Source organism: Myxine glutinosa, chromosome 2 (genome assembly GCF_964187855.1).
Source record: "Myxine glutinosa chromosome 2, kmMyxGlut1.1, whole genome shotgun sequence".
In the NCBI taxonomy this organism is placed as follows: domain Eukaryota; kingdom Metazoa; phylum Chordata; class Myxini; order Myxiniformes; family Myxinidae; genus Myxine; species Myxine glutinosa.
In genome coordinates this window covers 180,012,263-180,035,352 of record NC_136262.1, presented here as the reverse complement: position 1 = coordinate 180,035,352, position 23,090 = coordinate 180,012,263, and the positions used below count along the sequence as shown (strand labels likewise).

The following is a 23,090-nucleotide window of genomic DNA, read 5'->3' as shown; positions in this document are numbered from 1 at the left end:
TCCTTCCATTTGGCCGTCCACGTCATTTCGTACCATTGGCTTCGCATTGCACGAATAAAACCGCTCAATCGGGTTCAATAAGGATTAACGGCACGAGTCATGTGACACGCAAGCCACTCGGGCATATCAGATCAGCGTGATTCGTGCGAGGTCCAGTCCCCGTTCTCATGGCGGCGTGTGTATCGAAGGTACTTTGGGAATCGACCAGATACCCTTCCGCACACTCGCTACGGGGGTGGCGGCTCGGCCTCCTGGACTCGAAGGCCCGAGTGGGAAAAGGGTTTAACCCCCGGCTCTGTACGTCGACGGGCTCGAGATCCGCAACAATATACAGTGCATTCAGAAAGTATTCAGACCCCTTCACTTTTTTCACATTTTGTTATGTCGCAGCCTTATGCTGAAATCGTTTAAATTCATTTTTTCCCTCATCAATCTACACTCAACACCCCATAATGACAAAGAGAAACAGGATTTTAGAAAGTTTTGCAAATTTATTAAAAAGAAAAAACTGAAATATCACATTGACATAAGTATTCATACCCTTAACTCAGTACTTAGTTGAAGCACCTTTGGCAGCGATTACAGCCTCGAGTCTTCTTGGGTATGATGCGACAAGCTTTGCACACCTGGATTTGGGGATTTTCTGCCATTCTTCTCTGCAGATCCTCTCAAGCTCTGTCAGATTGGGTGGGGACCGTTGGTGGACAGCCATTTTCAGGTCTCTCCAGAGATGTTCGATTGGGTTCAAGTCAGGGCTCTGGCTGGGCCACTCAAGGACCTTCATAGAGTTGTCCCGAAGCCACTCCTGCGTTGTCTTAGCTGTGTGCTTAGGGTCATTGTCCTGTTGGAAGGTGAACCTTCGGCCCAGTCTGAGGTTCTGAGCGCTCTGTTTCAGGTTTTCATTCAAGATATCTCTGTACTTTGCTCCGTTCATTGTTCCCTCAACCCCAACCAGTCCCCCAGTCCCTGCTGCTGAAAAACCCACCCACAGCATGATGCTGCCACCACCATGCTTCACGGTTTGGATGGTATTGTGTAGGTGATGAGCGGTGCCTGGTTTCCTCCAAACATGATGCTAAGAATTGAGGCCAAACAGTTCAATCTTGGTTTCATCAGACCACAGAATCTTGTTTCTCACAGTCTGAGAGTCCTTGAGGCTGGCCTGGATTTAGGAATGGGCAAGCTGGGCAGTTGCCCAGGGGCCTCCACAACCAGGGAGCCTCCACATATGGATGATCAGAAGAAGCTGCACTCTCACTGTCTGAAAATTTCGAGTTCAGAATTTTCTTCCAGTAATTGATCAGTTCCTGAGTTCATTGGAGCAACGATTGGAAGCCTATGAGAACACCTGTTCTCTTTTCGGTTTCTTGCGTAAACTGGAATCACTGGACTGCGATGAAATCGAAGCAGCTGCAGCAAAATTGGTTGCTGAATACAAGGATGATCTAGATCTAGATCAAACACTTGGTGTTGAACCTGTGCAGTTTGCAGCCTTCCTCACTCATTTACTGGAATACGAAGATGATAAGATAGCGAGAGAACATTTCCTTTACAAACTGTTGATGGACAAGAAAGTTGCGGATACATTTCCAAATGTAGAGATATTGCTACGGATGTACTTGGTGCTCATGGTCACCAACTGTTCTGGAGAACGTTCATTCAGTAAAATGAAGTTCATCAAGAACAGACTCCGTACTACAATGTGTCATGATAGGCTCAGTCACCTGGCCTTGATGAGTATTGAATGTGACATTCTCAGAGAGATTGACTTCGACAAATTGATCCAAGACATTGCAAGGGTCAAGTCTCGTAAAGTGCCTGGTCTGTAAATATAGGTATTGGGTACTTTACTAGATTCTTATGATTGATCATGATTGACCTGCTTGCTTATTCACTATTCAGATTCTTTATACTTGAAACATCGGAACTTCGTAGATTCTTATAGATTGATCATGATGTTTATTATAGATGTGCATTCTTATTCAGATTCTTTATACTTGAAAAATATACTTTATGGATGACTGTAACTATGTCTTGTCACATTTTTAGTATTCTAAGGTAGGGTGGGCCTCCACTACTGAAGGCTGCACAGGGGCCTCCACATGTCTAAATCCGGCCCTGCCTTTAGGTGCTTTTTTGCAAACTCCAAGCGGGCTTTCATGTGTCTTTCACTGAGGAGAGGCTTCCGTCTGGCCACTCTGCCATAAAGCCCAGATCGGTGGAGTGTTGCAGTGATGGTTGTCCTTCTGGAAGTTTCTCCCATCTCCACACAGGATCTCTGGAGCTCAGCCAGAGTGACCATCGGGTTCTTGGTCACCTCTCTTACCAAGGCCCTTCTCCCCCGATTGCTCAGTTTGGCCGGGCGGCCAGCTCGAGGAAGAGTCCTGGTTGTTCCAAACTTCTTCCATTTAAGAATTATGGAGGCCACTGTGCTCTTGGGAACCTTCAATGCAGCAGAAATTTTTTTGTAGGCTTCCCCAGATCTGTGCCTCGACACAATCCTGTCTCTGAGCTCTGCAGGCAGTTCCTTCGACCTTGTGGCTTGGTTTTTGCTCTGATATGCATTGTCAGCTGTGAGACCTTATATAGACAGGTGTGTGCCTTTCCAAATCATGTCCAATCAATTGAATTTACCACAGATGGACTCCAATCAAGGTGTAGAAACATCTCCAAGATGATCAAGAGAAATGGGAGGCACCTGAGCTAAATTTCAAGTGTCATAGCAAAGGGTATGAATACTTATGTACATGTGATATTTCAGTTTTTTCTTATTAATAAATCTGCAAAACTTTCTAAAATCCTGTTTTCTCTTTGTCATTATGGGGTATTGAGTGTAGATTGATGAGGGAAAAAATGAATTTAAACGATTTCAGCATTAGGCTGCAACATAACAAAATGTGAAAAATGGGAAGGGGTCTGAATACTTTCTGAATGCACTGTGTGTATATATACAGTCACGTGAAAAAGTAAGTACACCCCATGTAAAGTTTTGACTTTTTCAACATATTTCAACATACAGCTATTTGATCTTCATTTCAACAATATTGATAGATAAAGGTGATATAATATAACAAATATGAAACATTTACATTTTGTAGTCCATTGTATAGTTTAAATAAACATAAATGCAAATTTCGCGTGTGGAAAAAGTAAGTACACCCCTACATTTATCACTACTTCAAATACCTAAAATTAGAATCAGGTGCACCTTCTCAGGTACAAATGATTAGAACATCGTTAGAGAGGATCTTGGAGGAACCTGTCTTATTTAAACCTCAGAGATTTAGTTTGGTTTGCTCTTTGTTGTTGAAATGTGCGCTGTCACCATGCCTAGATCAAAAGAGCTCTCTGAGGCCTTCAGAAAGAAGGTTATAGATGCCTACGAGTCTGGGAAGGCATTTAAAAAGATCTCCAAACAATTTGAAATCAATCATTCGACTGTCCGGAAGATCATCTACAAGTGGAGAAGATTCCAAACAACTGCCAACTTGTTCAGGCCAGGCCGCCCCAGCAAGTTCAGCCCAAGAGCAGACCGCAAGATGCTGAAAGAAGTCTCTAAGAACCCCAGAATGTCATCACGGGACCTGCAGGTAGCTCTTGCCACTGTTGATGTCAAAGTGCATGAGTCTACCATGAGAAAGAGGCTGCACACATTTGATCTACATGGGAGGTGTGCCAGGAGGAAACCTTTGCTGTCCAGAAAGAACATCAGGGCAAGAGTAAAGTTTACCAATGAACAACTCGGCAAAGACCAGCACTTCTGGAACAATGTGCTCTGGACAGATGAGTCAAAGGTAAAGCTATTTGGCCACAGTACCAGAAGACATGTTTGGCGAAAACCAAAGACAGCATTTGACAACAAGAACCTGATACCAACTGTAAAGCATGGTGGTGGAAATATTATGGTTTGGGGCAGCTTTGCTGCATCAGGGCCTGGGCAGCTCACCATCATGGAGTCCACTATGAATTCTTCATTTTACCAGAGGGTGCTTGAGGATAATGTGAGGCCATCTGTCGGAGAGTTGAAGCTCAACCGAAGGTGGACCTTGCAACATGACAATGACCCTAAACATACCCGTAAATCCACCAAGGAATGGCTGAAAAGAAAGAAATGGAGGGTTCTGGAATGGCCAAGTCAAAGCCCGGATCTAAATCCCATCGAGATGTTGTGGGGGGATTTGAAACGAGCTGTGCATGCAAGAAACCCCTCAAACATCGCACAGCTGAAAGAATTCTGCATGGAGGAGTGGGCAAAATTTTCTCCCAGTCGATGTCAGAGACTGGTAGACAGTTATAAGAAACGCCTACTTGAGGTTGTTTCTGCCAAAGGGGGCAATACCACCTATTAGAGCCAAGGGTGCACTTACCTTTTCCACATGCGAAATTTGCATTTATGTTTATTTAAATTATACAATGGACTACAAAATGTAAATGTTTCATGATATTTGTTATATTGTATCACCTTTATCTCTCAATATTGTTGAAATGAAGATCAAATAGCTGTATGTTGAAATATGTTGAAAAAGTCAAAACTGTACATGGGGTGTACTTACTTTTTCCCATGACTGTATATATATATATATATATATGCAATCATACGCATATAAGCATTAACAGTTGTTGTTTCGTATGCAGCCTATGGCTGCTGGTTGAATCATTTATCTGGAAGCGCATTTGTGCCGCTAATGCAGTGCCCCAATTACCAGTGAACTGGTCCTCATTTTGCCGACCTCGGAAGGATGACAGGCTGAGTCAACCCCCCCGGCGTTAATTCAACGATCGACCGGGATTCGAACTCAGGATCCTAGGATCCCAAGCCTGCACCCTAACCGCTAAGCCAACACCAGGCTTAGCATTAACAATGCACTGAACCAACTGCACTGCCTAGCAGTCTCATGTAAATCATTTATGTGTGATGTGTTGATGCTGGTATCTTCTGCCTTGTATTTGCATCTGTGTCATGAAAGTTCAAAAAAAATTCAATGAACTGAAGTTTCTGTACTTTGCGTTGCAGCATCATGAGCAGGCGAGTGGGGCGAAAGGAACTTTGCACGTACTCAGTTGCACATTATGCCCATACAGCACTGTCAGTCGGTACCACTGGAAGAAACACCTTCGCAACCATTTTCCATGCAAGGTGAGAAAGCTGCTGAATGAGCACATCCCATATTGTTGAAAAAGATACCAGGTGAATGCCTACCACGTGCCATATAGGTGTATTTGCTTCTGCAAAACAATAATGGTTTTTCTTTCACTTTTCCTACATTCAAAACTCTTTCCCTCTGTTTCCTTTTCTTCCCGTGAACCACCTGCGCTAGGTCTACACATGCTCCGAGTGCTCTTACTTCTCGGATCGTAAGAACAACTACCTGCAGCACATGCGGACGCACACAGGTACGGCTGCCACTCACTCGAGCTGCACTCATCCCGGTTCCACATCGACAACAATTCCGTCATTATTCGGCGTTTCTCATGACGGGTTGGAACAAGCTAAACGCTATTTTAAAATCAACAACAACCTGTCGAAAGATGTAGAGCGCGGTGGCTGTTTCAGTTCAATCGGTCGTTTTGTCTAAAACACCTAAACGACGCTTTCCTTGAGCCACAATCGTGTACCCTTCGCCAGGAAATTGTAATGACCCTGGAACTAGGATTTCCACAAATACCTTTCAAAGGTCAAAGATCCTATCCATGCCTTTGGGATTGTTCACCATTAGACCATAAAACTGATGAGTAACTTGAGTATGCTGGGTTAGCTATGGCTTGATCTTGTTCTTTTGAATACATACTGTGCTTTTAAATTATTGCCCATTATTTAATACTAGCAGAAGTACCCGGCGGGGTAGGGGGTAGGGGGAGAGGAGGGGGGGGGAGGGGGAGGAGGGGAGAGGAGGGGGAGGGGAGGGAGGGAGGCAGGGGGGGAAGGGGATTCATCACCTTTTCGTTGAATATATGCTGGTGCATGTGGCATTCATCACGTTTCTGAGTTAAGTGTGATGCCGATCAGGAAGAAGAAGAAGCCGCACTACCAACTTCGAACACTTCCGGAATTGTTTGATTTTTTTTTTTTTTTTTGTATACTGAATCGAGGCTCGTGAAAGAGCTAACATTTACTTCACAAACAAATCGACCAGACAAACAAAATACACAAAAAGAGGGAGCGGAAGACAAGATGGGGAGAAAAGGGGAAGCACACAAACACAACATCCGAGAGCAGGGAGATGTGTGGAAGGGAGAGGGCCCGGGGGGAGGAGGCATGGGAAGGGGGGGGGGGGGAGGCTGAAGTATAAAGCACAAGGACACCAAGGACTTCCAGGACAGAAGTTGGTATTTCAAAAAGGGGAATTGGGGTGAAATTAGCGGGGGTAGAAAAGATCAAGGTTTTGGATGGGGGAAGATAAGAGATGGTGGTGAACAGCTGTTTTAAAGACTTTGAGGGTGGAGTGGGATTGAAGAGAGTGAGGGAGTTTGTTCCAGAGGCGGGAGAAAAGAGGAATGAAGGAGTGAAGGTGAGCAGAGAGTCTTGATTTTGGCAGTTTAACCAAAAGAGCGAAATGATTAAATATGATTTATTTGTGTTCAAATGTCTGGTGATTGTTTTGTATTTATTTATGCGAATGTGTACTTGTGTATAACTGTCATTCATTTAAAAAGGCTTAGGCACTATCGAGCGATACAGAGCGAAATCCAAAAAAACGAACTTTTTTTTTCTTGCCTAAAACACTCCCGGCACTCACTGATGAACCTCTGAAAGTTTGACGAAGATCCGTTCAGCCATCTCTGAGAAAAATGGCGACACACAGACAGACAGACAGACAGACCAACGGCTTTCTTATATAGCAGATTTCTGTGATGTATCTAACTTTGCACATCCGTTGCTTCCAAAGGAAATTCCAAAAATGTCATGAATACTTGATTTGTGCTTTGTTTATGGACACTGTTTAGCTTCACCACCTCTTTGAAACCATACAAGCGAACCATAAATCCCATTATATCCTACCGGTTAGGCCCCTTGTCTAGCTCTCACTGAAATTTTGATAGAAAATGGAAAGTTCAGGCCACATCAAGTGTGTGTAGCAAGAAAAGGGGGATTGGATTTGGGTTGGGTGGGAACAGTCCAAAACCTGATACATTGGCTGACTATTCACAAATCATAAACATAGGAATCAATCCATGGACGTATCCACTTCATGCTGACGACCAGCATGCCAGAAACTCGTCCCTGGATTGATTCACTTCCCAAGAGGTGGGCTGACATTGTCAAAAAAAAGTTGGCTGACTGATACTGCAGGTAGTAGTGTAGCAGCTAGCACTACTTGTTTGCAATGGCTGGTCTGTCTTTCACAGACTGCAACAAAAAGGCAGAAGTAGCCATTTTAACTGTAATATCTTCTTTCCCAGATAGAAACCCTCACAAACTGTGTAGTGGATGCCTAAATAGGGTGGATGTGTGGCAGGCACCCCCTATTGGTCAGAACCATTGCAGAAAATGCTCACCTGGCTCAATGATTCATGGTCACCATTTCAGTGAAGAAATTCCATTTGGCATATGGATATCTACATATCTTCTTCCACTCTTTGTCTCTTCTCTGTATAAGGGGTGAGGCAGAATGGTACCAAGATTCTGTCCTGCCTTGAACATGATACTCCTCTTCTTCTCTCTGTCTGCAGCCAACTCTCTCCCACTCACCAAATCCCATCTTATTGATATCCCTCCTCACACAATCTTCCCATCTCAGCCACGGTCTATGTCGGTGCCAGGAATCCGTTCTTGATACGGCCCTTTTGTATCCTATCTCCATTCCATAAGTACAACCCAGGTGTACCTGTTGTTGATCGATTTTGTTGTCTTTGCAGGAGAAAGGCCATATTGCTGTCCGCACTGTTCTTATCGAAGTTCGCAGAAAACCCACCTCACTCGCCACATGCGGGTTCACTCTGGTACTGACACTTGTAAAAAAAATATACCACCACTCAATATTACAAAACATTGTAATTGCTATATTTTAAGGTTCCTTTTGTGAACATACACCCAACACTCCAAGGGTTCATTAATGTATACACAAAGAATTAAGTTAAGCACCCCCCCCCCCGTTTTTTTACAACCTCGCACATTACAAGTTTGTTGTCGTCAAAACAGTGTAATATACCCATGATATTGCTATATTTTCTGGAGAAGTGATATTATGGTCACATAAAAACATAACAATCATGCCGTTTTCAATATTTTATTCTGAATAATTTAAGGTGAAATTTTTTGGGAATTTTAGGCATATTTTCACCTCAATTTAAGTATGGAGCTATAGGTCCATCACGGACAGTGTGGATGACGTTTATGTTTTCTAACGTACAGTCATTGTTCTGAGAAGACCTCTAGCGATCTTTGCGTCAATAACGTGTGTAGGACCCACGTGATCGGATCACTGACTCAACCCTACGTCTCATAGACCCTGTAAGCCGTCGTATGCGTTGCTGTGGCAGGTTGAACCCCCTCGAGCACGTTTGGGACATGTTGGGACGACAAATTGCGAAGATGGTCCCTCCAATAGCCAATCTGGATGAATTGGAACGTGCATTACATCGGGAATGGAACAACCTGCCACAGCAACGCATACGACGGCTTACAGGGTCTATGAGACGTAGGGTTGAGTCAGTGATCCGATCACGTGGGTCCTACACACGTTATTGACGCAAAGATCGCTAGAGGTCTTCTCAGAACAATGACTGTACGTTAGAAAACATAAACGTCATCCACACTGTCCGTGATGGACCTATAGCTCCATACTTAAATTGAGGTGAAAATATGCCTAAAATTCCCAAAAAATTTCACCTTAAATTATTCAGAATAAAATATTGAAAACGGCATGATTGTTATGTTTTTATGTGACCATAATATCACTTCTCCAGAAAATATAGCAATATCATGGGTATATTACACTGTTTTGACGACAACAAACTTGTAATGTGCGAGGTTGTAAAAAAACGGGGGGGGTGCTTAACTTAATTCTTTGTGTATATGTCCACATGTCCAAAACTAGCTCAATTTATGTTGTTAGTCAGCACAGGGTGTGCTTCTCATGACCTTAGGTCGGTTGCTTCTCTTCTCTCCTCTCATTTCCTTTCATATGCAGGACATATCACCGGTTGTATAATTGTTCAGGTCTGCAGCTATTCTGCTGATGCGGTGTCCCCTGTAGGTTAGAGCAGAAATTCACCATTCAAACACAGGCGAGACAGCTTAGAGACGAGTGTGCGTACCTCGAGACCATCCTGTCAGCCCGGGTCGTCCCTTAATGCACCGTTAATAAACAACCAAACTGTGATTCCATGTTGTATTTATACGCTCAAAATGTATCTTGTTTGGTAGCATACATTTCTTCTGGTTGAATGTTGAGCTTTTCCTGCGTGCGGAGCTTTTCAAAAGCAGTGCACGTGGGAAATGGCTGCCGGAAATGGCAGACAGCCGAACGTACTAACGCACAGATAGACACCACACTTTACATTATATCGTAGATGCCTATGGGAAAACCATTTCCGAGTAACGCTTTTTTGTTTTACATGCAGTTTCTTAGGAACATAATTGGAGCGTAAATTGAGGAGTGTATGGATATATAAGTATATGCATATGTATGTATATATATATATAATTATATATATATAATATATATATATATATATATATATATATATATATATATATATATATATATATATATATATATTGTTGCGGATATGAGGATTGTGTTTTTTTATTGTGTTGTATTGTATAGTAAATTGTTGTGCAATATTGCTTTATTCTGGACCCTCCTGCCTCCAGTGTTGTATAAAGGTCAAAGGGCGTTCCCGTAGTTAATTCCATAAAGCATACACGTTAGCCAATCATAGATTTCCCCCTGGTTGATAGTTATATCTTTATTATGTGTATTAGGGTAAGGCCTTGTCTTCCATTAAGATGACACTCCATTGCACCAAGTGAAATAGAGTAGATTCCTTTCACTTTCCCCTTTCATCATTGCCAAGCCTCGATTGCCAATTACATCCCCTCCAAAACCACCATTGAACATGTGCTCGGGTCGGGGAAGAAGGGCGTGCCCGCCCGTCGTCATCAAGGGTGGAGCCAGAGGGTCGCGCGACCAACCAGGGCCGAGGTGAGCACACCGATGGGCGTGTCCTGAAGGCCGGCGGCTTGATCGCCGGAGGCGCTATAAAAGCGCGCGCGCAAGGTACTGCGAGAGATCATCCAGGGAAGCACAAAGCCTGCTATTCGTCGCCTTGCTCGCCAAAGTTGGACCAAGCAAGAGAGTTGGGCAAGAAGCAAGCACGTTGTCCAGTTGTGTGGTTGGACCAGACGAGTCCTGGCAAAGCACGCGACGTCCACAGAGCAGCCACAGCAGCAACGACAGCAACTTGGGGCCTTGACGGCAGTTCCGGAGCAGGGCCGCGAAGGAACGGCGGCTGTTAAACACGCCGATCGTGCTGCAGTACCATTGGACCTTCCTCTCCCTCCAGCCATCCACCTCCTGCCTTTCCATCCTTTTGTGTACGTGAGTTTGTTCTGTGTGTCTTGTCCATGGGTATTTAATTAAGCTTGTATAAGGTAATAATTGCACTGTGTCTCTAATTCTTCTGTATATTATTTTCTTATCTTTCCTTCTTCCTTGGTTACTTTGAGCGTGTATATAGTAGGAATAAATTTAGTATTATTTCCAACCCTTTTTTTCGTCTTCTTCTTCTTCTTCACATCCGTGTCGCTTTTGTCTTTTCCATATTGAATATCTGTGGCGCGATCCGGCCAACGTTCGGGAATCGGGTTAGTCGGGGTAACTGTTAGGGCCGCGGGGCCTCCGCTCGGCAAAACCAACATCTTATCCGTGGTCCGTAACAATATATATATATATACACCATATATGAATCTGCATATATATATACACCATCCCTTTGCTATATATATATATATATATATATATGTATGTATATATATATATGCAGATTCATATATGGTGTATATATATATTATGTAGATATAATTATATATATATATATCTGTATAGATACACTACATGACCAAAAGTATGTGGACACCCAAACATCAAACCTCTCATTCTAAAATCATGGGCATTAATATGGAGTTGGTCCCCCCTTTGCTGCTATAACAGCCTCCACTCTTCTGGGAAGGCTTTCCACTAGATGTTGGAACATTGCTGCGGGGATTTGCTTCCATTCAGCCACAAGAGCATTAGTGAGGTCGGGCACTGATGTTGGGCGATTAGGCCTGGCTCGCAGTTCGGCGTTCCAATTCATACCAAAGGTGTTCGATGGGGTTGAGGTCAGGGCTCTGTGCAGGCCAGTCAAGTTCTTCCACACCGATCTCAACAAACCATTTCTGTATGGACCTCGCTTTGTGCACGGGGGCATTGTCATGCTGAAACAGGAAAGGGCCTTCTCCTAACTATTGCCACAATGTTGGAAGCACACAATCATCTAGAATGTCATTGTATGCTGTAGCGTTAAGATTTCCCTTCACTGGAACTAAGGGGCCAAGCCTTAACCATGAAAAACAGCCCCAGACCATTATTCCCCTTCCACCAAACTTTACAGTTGGCACTATGCATTCGGGCAAGTAGCGTTCTCCTGGCGTCCGCCAAACCCAGATTCATCCGTCGGATTGCCAGTTGGTGAAGCATGACTCCTCACTCAAGAGACTCATCATTTCCACTGTTCCAGAGTCCAATGGTGGCGAGCTTTACACCACTCCAGCTGACGCTTGGCATTGCGCATGGTGATCTTAGGCTTCTGTGTGGATGCTCGGCCATGGAAAACCATTTCATGAAGCTTCTGACGAACAGTTGTTGTGCTGACGTTGCTTCCAGAGGCAGTTTGGAACTCGGTAGTGAGTGTTGCAACCGAGGACAGACGATTTTTACACGCTACGCACTTCAGCACTCCGTGGTCCCATTCTGTGAGCTTGTGTGGCCGACCACTTCATGGCTGAGCTGTTGTTGCTCCTAGACGTTTCCACTTGACAATAACAGCACTTACAGTTGACCAGGGCAGCTCTAGCAGGGCAGAAAGTTGACGAACTGACTTGTTGGAAAGATGGCAGGCATCCTATGTTGGTGCCACGTTGAAAGTCACTGAGCTCTTCAGTACAGCCCATTCTACTCCCAATGTTTGTCTATGGAGATTGCAGGGCTGTGTGCTTGATTATATATATTGTTACGGACGCGGTTAAAGATGTTATTTTGACCGAGCGGTGGTGTAACCGCGACCGAACAGTTATTCCTCGACTAATACCCGATTTGCCCCAAACTTTGGCCGGATCGCGCCACCGCTATTCAATCGGGAAAACTCTAAAGCGACCGAATACAAAGAGGAAGAAGACGTACAGAAGAGGAATTGGATTTATTATTTACACATATAAGTAGGAAGAAAGCAGTCACGTTTATTTACAGATGAGATTAGATACACAGTGCAACGCTAGCTTTCCTACAGTCTTAATTAACCCAGGGACAGAACAAACAAGGACAGACTCACTCGGGGAATGATGATAGCACTGGCGGGAGATGGATGGCTGGCGGGATAGGGAGTTCCACTGGTCCTTCAGCACGATTGACTCGTTGGGCAGCCGCCGCTCCTCCGCGGCCCTGCTCCAAACTGCCGTCCAGGCCTCACGCTGCTGTGGCTGCAGTTTCGGTGGCTCCAGCTGCAGCAAATGCAGTTGCGGTGGCTCGAGCTGCAGTTCAACTCTGGACTTCTTGGTTGGACTCAACTCCTTGGACTCCCTCTCGTCTCTCGGTAAAGGGTCATCTCTTTTTGGAAACGCCCTGCCTGTGGGTTATATAGGCCCCACCCCTCAACCTTCGCGAACCTCCTCGATGTTTCTCTCCACACCCTCTCCAAGTCCAACCCCTTGTTCGTGGTTGGTTGAGTGGGGCTGACTCACTCCTCCCCTCTATGACGAGGTGGGGACCCGCCTTTCTTCCCCAACCCTGCCTCGTGGTCAATGGCGGATGAAGAGAAAACCGCCCAAAATGCAGTTGGCAATGCGAATGGCAATTGACGAAAAGGGGGGATGGAGGTTTTTGGGAATGGGAATGAAGGGAATCTATCTCTTTCACTGGTGCAATGGAGTATTTCAATTAATGGGAGACACAGCCTTATCCTAAAACACATAATAAGATATAACTATTGAACAGGGGTATTCTATGATTGGCTGTAGTGTGGATGCTTTATGGACTAATTATGGGACGCCCTTTGACCTTTACACAGTTCCGGAGACAGGAGGCGCAGAATAAACAATAACAATAATACACACAATCGAAAAAATACAGTCCTCATATTCGCAACACTGCACCCTCCTCCTCTTAGGCACGACCGGGCCTACAACTTTTATTTAGTGTGACACGTAGGTGTAGTTCCCTCTACTTTTAACCTGACCCTGAGTGCGACAGTTTTTAAAACATAAATAAATGTGTCCCGCTGCTCCATTGCACCCTGCCTAACAGACTTACGCCCACAGTTAACCGAATTGCGGAATGGTCTTCAAACTACACACTGACGGTGGGGAGCATTATTTACAATGACTCTGCTTTTATTTACAAAACTAACCCAGGACCTGTAATTGTTCTTTCTGGGGGGAGACAGTCTGCTCTGCATCAATGCACCATGAAAGCACCCAAAAACGCACCAACACACCCTCAAGCACCAATCGGTGCAGTCACCACAGTTCATCAGTGTTCAATGCATGTTCAATAATAAAAATAAATCAACAACCCCTAACCCTGCAGGTGGTCTCTTGCTCTTCGGCTCCCTCTGCTGGCTATTATTATTTGTTCTTCCAGATGTTGTCTTTTTCTTTTTCTTTTCTTACTGGCGGCCTATTTGAACTGAAAAATGCACCCAATGTGTCCTTTTTTATTTTCTTTATTTATGGCCCACAGGGCCGACTACGTGTGGTTCACCTGTGGGGCATCGGTGCCCTGTGGCCAAGGTCCGCCAGCAAGATTTTGGGCCCTCATGGCCGGTTCCAGCAGAGGGGCCATGCCCCAACCCATGGGGTCCATCAGTGGTGCTTGGCCACAGACCTGTGGTCCATCATGTGGTGCATCAATGCAGACAGCTGGTTCTGAGAGTTCCGGGCGCACAATGGCCGACTCACGCACGCTCCCCTCGGCGCCCAATGGCGCACAGGTCATGTGGGAGACAAAAGAGACAAATGAGCGAGGGGTAAGGTCACAAGGGTACACATCAATAAGGCAATGCAAGGCGAAATGCGTACGGAGAGCGAAGTGAGAAAGCTCGTCCCTACCGTACGTCACCCCCCCTGTCACCTACACTACCCTTGCCCTTACCCCATATGTACAAAATCTACACATTTACAAATTCGTCGCTACTGTCACGTCTCCCCCATATTTCTTCAATACCAAATTCGTCTGCACAATCCCTCTAACCGAAATTTGCCATCACCCAATTCGTCATCAATCCTCATAAGGAGGGAGAGATGGAACATCAAGCACAATGTCACACCCACGTCATGATGCGTCTCACATTCCAAACATCTGCATCATAAAAAATAATCAAAACATGGCATGGTGTGGAGTACCTGTCACCTCAGGTGAGTGGATGCAGATGGTGCGAGGAGACTCCAATCCTATCTATCCTCTAAAGGACTTTAACACACTTTACACTACCCGGGGTCTTTCCCTGCCAATCCATTGGCCAACTTACACTATGGGTTCTAAAAACCAATTCCCATTGACCAAACTGTGGTTCTTCTCAATTTGGGGTCTCACTCCCCCGATTCAACTCCCGGTGCCCTTGCACAATTTCTGGGCTGTGACGTGTAGCTCTCCCAGCAGGTCTACCCACCTGCACACCTCCACCACTGCAGTTGCCTCCCGAGCTTACCTGCTCCTCACCCTAACCTATCTAACTGGGGAAGGCCCCTCCTGGCTCTGTCACCCCTTGGTGCCCTCTGGCACTGGGCTACCCGGGTCCGTCCTCCGGATCCTCGGGCCCCATCCACAACAACTACTACCGGCTCCCAGAGCCCACCTGCGGCCTCACCTGGCCGACATCCTCACAGTGGTGGAGTGCCCAAACCAACTACACACACTAACAGGCTACACGCCCAGCCATTTCCACAACACTAATGCACCCATCCAAATTCCATTCTTCCACCCGCACCACAGATGCCAATATCCAACCACAATTTACCTATACCCTCTACCTAACACTTACACTACCCGCCCCGGGTATTCGTGATGGGGGTCCATCCTTCCCCCATTCACACCTTCGCACCATCCACTCCACTCCATAGTTTCCATTCTACTCACTCCACAACCATCCATTCCAATACTCCATATATTCCACACTCCATGTATTTCACACTCCATGTATTCCACACAACCATTCTCCATTCACCTGTAGTTGCACACCTGTGCAATCATACCTGGTGCCACCTGCACCCTCCTTCTCCCTGGACCATTTGGTCAGCACAACTCATCACTATCACTCACTCAAACACTGCTCCACACACCTGTTCAGTTGCACACCTGTGCAATCACACCTGTTCAATCACACCTGTTCCTCACACACTGCTCAATACACTTGAATACACCTCCAACACTCACACGGCATCATCTCAACTACCTGTTGCCCTGCTAACTTAGTGCTCCCCGTCTTCCCTTTAAACTAAGCACATACCACGTCATTATCATCCACACTAATCTACCTGCGTCCCCACTACAGGTATCAGTCACTACCTAATCCTTAACGTTACCTAATGTCATCTTCTAGGGCCCTACACACAATATCCTAACCCACCCGGGCTAGTTTTCACTGCCATACACCCCATAACTCTAGTGCTCCTTTGCCCCCCTTCCTGTGGGGGATGGTGGATTGTCCATCCCACCACATCGGGGAGGTCCCACTATCAATTTTGCTCACCAAATTTCAGCCAATCAAAAATTTGCCAATCATCTGCCAATCACTGTACCAATCATCAAATTTTGCTTTTTTTCTAATTTTGGGTCCAAAACACTAACCTCATCACCCGTCTACTTATTAGATCTTCTCGGTGCGCCAATTCACTTCGAAAGCTCGGCTTCGTACAGCCGAGCAATGAATGCGGGTTCTTTGGTGCCGGCGGCTGGATGCGTCCGGCACTCGGTGCAGGGACGGGGGCTTACCCGTGCCGAGATCCCACGCACCACCTCGGCGCGGAGCCATCCAATTGCCCGATCTCGACCTGCCGGAACGTCTCCACAAAAGGGGGTCGCCATGACGTCCCTCCCTATCGGGATGCCCACTCCGCCTAGTGGAGCACGGACGCGGCCGTTCGAAACGCGGCCCAGCGTGGATCACGTACGGCGGTCCTTTTGAACCCGCTGTGGCTCGGATCCCCGCTGGTTCTCGCGGCACGCGAAGCTGCCCGACGCGCACCGAGGGCCCGACTCGGCTAAATGTCGTTCTAACCGCTAACCCGGTTACCGCCGATGCCTCACCTGCATGCTTACACGCATACGCTACCCCTTTCTTGCTCATACATCCAGCCGTCTCCCTGCTCTTGGTCATTGCACCTTTTCTTACACACCCAGGTACACTCATTCCACTCACAGACTTGGTCACACACCTGACCACCGAACACCTTTGCACACACTCGTCGCTCGCACACCTCACCAACACACCTCTTCGCGCCCCCTTCTCGGTCACCTCCTCTGTGACTATCACAGGTGTGCTCTCACTCGCACACCCAACCACGTGCCTCACTACCAACTCGAGTGTGCATTCCCACACACGCTCTACCATTCCAGGTGTGCATCCTTCCATTCCAGGTGAACATCCTCGCTCACCTGTCACAACCAACTCACGCTCCGTTTCACTCTCACTACTTTCATCACCACTCTTGACAGCGCACTCACCCTTACTCTCGACAGCGCACTCTTTCCTCATGCACCCGTCCGTTACACACCTTTCTCGCGCACACTCTTGCGCACACTCTCCCGTTACTTCCGCCGTAACACTCACCACACCGCGCTTCCATGTGCTCCCTCGCACACGCGCTACGACCGACTCACTCTCGACAGCACACTCACTCCTTGGCGCGCACTTTTTCCTCACACACCCCAGAGTCGGACATTCTCGCACACCTCCTCTTTCGCACACCAGACCTGTCGCACACTTCACCAACGGCCTTTCACGAACACCCGGATCCAAACCAATCCCCAAGCCGACTGAAGCTCCCCTCACATCATCTACATTTCCACGTATATCGCCACTCACCTTGGCACCTCGTCTCCTCACCTCCTTCACCACCTGCAAACTCTTTATTTGGTTAGTGAGCAGAACATCATGAGTTGAGCACCGACCTTGTACATATTCCATCACCTCCTCCTGTATTTCTCTCTTAGTTTCTGTCCGTCTCTTCTTAATTTCACTCACCTCTTCTTCCACTTCCTCTAATTTTTGCTTCACCTCTTTTATTTCCCGGTGCGTCTCCTCAAGTTCGTCCTCCAAGGCTACCGTGACCGTCTCTATGTGCATCCTCACCTGCCGGTCCTTTGTCTCCATTACCTCTGTCACCTCGTCCAACCTCATTGTCAGTCCCTTACGACGTACCATCTGCCATTGCCTCTGTGTCGCTATTAAGTCATTTTTAAATTCTTTTTGTGTCGCTTTTAACCCCCCCGATTATTTCCGTGTTCTTTTCCACTTGGTCCACTAGTTCCTTTTGTCCCACTGTCAGCTGTTCTACTCCCTTCGTCAGACCCTCTATTCCCCCCTGTAACCTAGCCGTATTATTCCTCACCTCTTTCTCTGTACGCTTTTCACCTCGCTTTACCTCCTCGCGTACCCCCGAGACCTCCTCACTTACACCTCGTCGTATCTCCTCTTTCATCTCCTCCCTCTCTTTTGTAGATGCTACCCTCATCTGTCCCAATTCATCCCTCTGAGCATCCAATTTACTTTCCAACCCGATTTTCACCTCCTCTATCTGGTTCCCCATCTGTTCGATTTCCCGGGCGGATTGTTCCCCTATCTCCCGCAATTTGTCTTCCATCCTATTTTCTAACCCCATTAACCCATTTTTCACCCCCTCTAACTGATTCTCCTGGGCAGCCATTCTATTTTCCACCCCCGTTAACCCATTCTTTACCTCTTTTATCCCGTTGTCTAACCCCTCAAATTTAGCTTCTAGCCGTTCCCCCATTTCTCCCATTTTGCCCCCCATTTCGCCCCCCATTACCCCCATTTTGCCCCCCAATTCATCCCTCATTGCCCCCATTTGCTCACTCTGAGCCTCCATCCGGTTCCCCATTACCCCCAATTCATTCCTCAGGTCTTCACTTGTCTGGACCATGAGCGCCTTTATTTGTATCATAAAGAGGTCCCAATTCACCGGTGCTGCTACGGTCACGGGCGCCGCCAGATTTGGTGCCGCTACACCCACGTGCGCAAAGGCGCCATTTTGCGCGCCCGTAACCTCGTGCGCGAGAGCGCCATTTTGCGCGTCTGATACTCCCTCAACCACATTGCCAATGTTCTCCTCTCCTTCGTCCCTCTGATCCTGGGTTACTCCTAACCCCTCCTCTAGCTCACCCACCGGCATCCGATCGCCTTGACCAGCCATGGCGCGATTTCAAAATTCGGGTTTTTTGTAAAACAACACAAATTTCCAGCAGCTTGTAATTTTGAGCGCGTTAAGCGCGCTTCGGGTCCGTATCTCACTCCCGACACCAATTGTTACGGACGCGGTTAAAGATGTTATTTTGACCGAGCGGTGGTGTAACCGCGACCGAACAGTTATTCCCCGACTAATACCCGATTTGCCCCAAACTTTGGCCGGATCGCGCCACCGCTATTCAATCGGGAAAACTCTAAAGCGACTGAATACAAAGAGGAAGAAGACGTACAGAAGAGGAATTGGATTTATTATTTACACATATAAGTAGGAAGAAAGCAGTCACGTTTATTTACAGATGAGATTAGATACACAGTGCAACGCTAGCTTACCTACAGTCTTAATTAACCCAGGGACAGAACAAACAAGGACAGACTCACTCGGGGAATGATGATAGGACTGGCGGGAGATGGATGGCTGGCGGGATAGGGAGGTCCACTGGTCCTTCAGCACGATTGACTCGTTGGGCAGCCGCCGCTCCTCCGCGGCCCTGCTCCAAACTGCCGTCCAGGCCTCACGCTGCTGTGGCTGCAGTTTCGGTGGCTCCAGCTGCAGCAAATGCAGTTGCGGTGGCTCGAGCTGCAGTTCAACTCTGGACTTCTTGGTTGGACTCAACTCCTTGGACTCCCTCTCGTCTCTCGGTAAAGGCTCATCTCTTTTTGGAAATGCCCTGCCTGTGGGTTATATAGGCCCCACCCCTCAACCTTTGCGAACCTCCTCGATGTTTCTCTCCACACCCTCTCCAAGTCCAACCCCTTGTTCGTGGTTGGTTGAGTGGGGCTGACTCACTCCTCCCCTCTATGACGAGGTGGGGACCCGCCTTTCTTCCCCAACCCTGCCTCGTGGTCAATGGCGGATGAAGAGAAAACCGCCCAAAATGCAGTTGGCAATGCGAATGGCAATTGACGAAAAGGGGGGATGGAGGTTTTTGGGAATGGGAATGAAGGGAATCTATCTCTTTCACTGGTGCAATGGAGTATTTCAATTAATGGGAGACACAGCCTTACCCTAAAACACATAATAAGATATAACTATTGAACAGGGGTATTCTATGATTGGCTGTAGTGTGGATGCTTTATGGACTAATTATGGGACGCCCTTTGACCTTTACACAGCTCCGGAGGCAGGAGGCGCAGAATAAACAATAATAATAATACACACAATCAAAAAAATACAGTCCTCATATTCGCAACAATATATATATATATGTGGGTGTGGTGTCAGCAATGGGTATAGCTGAAACAGCCGAATCCACCAATTAGAAGGGGTGTCCGCATATTTTTGGTCATGTAGTGTATGGCTGTATATATATATTTGTGCAGCGTCTGTCCTGTCCTGTGTTGTGTTGTCTTGTGTTGTCACTGAACTACTTTCTCAAACTTTTATGAAATCGTACCAAACTTCTGGTATGCACATATCTCTCCCGTCGGTATGTCCTAAGGGTATTAAAAAAAAAAAATTGCATTATATATTTTATTTTTTTTGGGGGGGGGGGATTTTTTTGGGGAAAATTTTTTTTTTTCAACTTCAATTGTTTATAAAATGTGATATCACGTATATTACAAATACATTTGTGCAAAATAATTGTTTGAATTATGATTGGTTTAAAGTTAAACCATGACAAAACGGCAACTCGGGTACAATCATCTATATATATTGTAACGAATTTGAGAAGTGTAACGGTTTTGAGAAGTGTAACAATTTTGGAGAAAGTGTAACGAATGTGAAAAGTATGGTTTTGTTGTGTGTAACACCCTCGTAATGTAAATAATGGTCGCAGCCGTCCTCCTAGTTAATTCCATGAAACTTACACACAGGCCACGATATATCTTTTTAAATAGTTTATTTCCTTATTCTATGTAGGCTAAATATGTGTTTCCCACTAGATTGACTCTGCATTGCATCAAACGAAATAAAGCGTAGGCCCCTCCGATGATCCATGGCAGCTCAAGTGCCAGGGATTCCCCCACTTGAGCTTTCACAGCAACCGTTTATTGCAGTACTGAACTGCTGTGCAAAGTGACGGCGCCTTACCTGCAGCTGCTGACCGGTTTTCGCCATTTGCGGCCATTACGAACAAGGGGAGTGGCTACAGAAGACGGGTCGCCCCCCTCGTCATAGGGGGGAGGAGTAAGTCGGCCCCGCTCATCCAACCCAGAACAAGGGGTTTGGCTAAGAGAGGGCGGAGCGGGAACCCCCGAGAAAGTGCGCGAAGGTTCGGTGAGGAAACCAAGATAAGCCGCCGCGGGACGCACTCCACCCTCTTGCCTCTCTTGCCTCTCTTGCTCTGACCCCGTCCTCTTGCTCTGACCCCGTCATCTTGCTTGCTGTCCCTCGTTGTTGCTGGGGAGAAGGAAGACGCCTGAACGAGCAGGTGTGTGCGAGCCATCGTGCGACCAGCTGCGCTGCAGCTAAGGGGGCAGCTAAGGGGCCGCAGGCCACGAAAAGGACGCGCCAGGCAGCAATCCACGCTGGACCCTCCATTGCCTCCCAAAAACAACCATCCATCCTCAAGCCATACCTGCCTGCAATATCCCCCGTGTAAGTGTGAACGTCGTCTGTCCTAATCGTTGTCCTGGGGTTAAGTAAATTGACTAGTATAAGCTAACGATTCACTGTGTGACTGCTTCTTCCATCCATTGCTTGTAAATAACTTTGATCGCTCCTTCTTTTTGCTTGTGTGTATAATAAATCCTGTTATTCCTCTGTACTCTGTCTTCTTCTCTCTTCCTTCTCTTTCGGTCGCTTTAGAGGTTTCCAAATTGAATATCTGTGGTGCGATCTGGTCAACGTTTGGGGAGTCGGGCCAATCGGGGATCCTGTAACGGTCGCGGTTGACCATCCGCTCGGCCCTAAGTAACATCTTGTCCGCGTCCGTAACAATTGGTGTCGAGGAGTGGGATACGAGGCCCGAACCAAATTTTTTAAACGTGTAGGAAAAAAATTTTTTGGTCAAAATTACGAGCTGCCGAAATTTCGTTGTTTTATAAAACCCGAATTTTGAGATCGCGCCATGGACAATCAAGGCGATCGGATGTCGGTGGGGGAGATAGACGGGTTAGGGGTAACCCAGGACCTCGGGGAAATGTATATGGAGGATGTGGTTGAGGGGGTATCAGACGCACAAAATGGCGCCCTCGCGCACGAGGTTTCGAGCGCACAAGATGGCGTCCTCGCGCACATGGTTGTTGCGGCACCAAATTTAGCCGCGCCCATGGTCGCGGTAGCCGAACCCGAGATGCCAATGAATTGGAACCTGTTTATGAAACAGATGATGGCCTTTATGGTAAAAACAGACGATAATTTCAAAGGGATGGAAAACAGGATAGGGGACCAAATTGAAGCAATAACCAACAGAATGGGTGACCGCATGCAAAAATGTGGGGAGACCATGGATCGCATGGTGGGCGAAAGGGTCCCAGGGGTGCACGAGGAGGTAACGCGGGTCGAAAAGCGCTGGTTGAGCGAAGCGGAGGAAAGCACGGGTACAATGACGGGGGTAGAAATCGCGACACGGGGTTTGGAAAAGCTGGCGACCGATGAGGTAGAGGGAATTTTATTAAAGCCAACGGCCGTCGAGGTGAGTAAAGAAAAAGCGGAAGTGGGCATTGAAATTGAAGAGATGACGGAGGTAGCCCGGGAATTGCAGGGAGAAATGGAAAATGTACAAAGTCCCTGCTCAAATCATGATGATGTACTCGCTAATCCAAATGGAAGTTTGCAGGTTTTGGTGCAGGGAGGAAGAAGAACCCCGAAGGTGAGCCGTACTGTGTATTGTGCGGGGAGATTTTGTAAGAGGATGTTTGGCGACAAAAGAATTTTCGCGCGCTTGGGATCGAGGAGGCATCCGGGCGTTGGTGAAGGGTCCCGTGTGAGTGGAAATGGCACGCGTGGGAGGAAAAAGTGTGCGTCGGCGAGTGGGTGTGTTATAAAGTGTGGGAGTGAAACCGAGTGCGAGCGAGAATGCACGTCGGGGTGTACGGAGTGTACGTGCGAGGGTGAGAGTGACACGAGGAGTGAGTTGGTGGTGGAGCGGGTGCGAGAATGCACGCTTGGAATGGTTGAGGGTGTGCGAGGAAGCACACCTGAGTTGGTCATGGCGCGAGTGTGGGAGAGCCCATCTGAGCGCGTTAGTGGGTGGATGCCAGAGTGCACGCCCATGGTGAGTGTTACGGAGGACGTAACGGAGGAGAGGTGTGGACCGAAGTGTGCGCAAGAGCGTGCGCGAGAGGTGTGGTGTGTAACAGGGAGAGCGTTGGTGGAATGTACGGACGGCGTTGGAACGCCGGGTTTTGTGAGGGTGAAAGGGGTAGCGTATGCGTGTGAGCATGCCGGTGAAGCATCGACGGTAACCGGGTTAGCAGTTAGAGCGACGGATAGCCGATGCGAGCACTCGGTGCGAGGAGCC

General features: G+C 47.1%; 1 protein-coding gene across 2 annotated transcripts in view; it reads left to right on the top strand.

Annotated features, from left to right (window-relative positions):
• Window positions 1-23,090, top strand: part of REST (RE1 silencing transcription factor) — a 60,995-nt gene that overhangs the window by 17,976 nt on the left and 19,929 nt on the right. For both annotated transcript variants that reach the window (XM_068106682.2, XM_078771990.1), the window contains exons 5-7: window positions 5,015-5,137; window positions 5,319-5,394; window positions 7,858-7,941. In XM_068106682.2, the coding sequence (XP_067962783.2) occupies window positions 5,015-5,137; window positions 5,319-5,394; window positions 7,858-7,941 (283 nt within the window). The remainder of the gene's footprint in view (window positions 1-5,014; window positions 5,138-5,318; window positions 5,395-7,857; window positions 7,942-23,090) is intronic.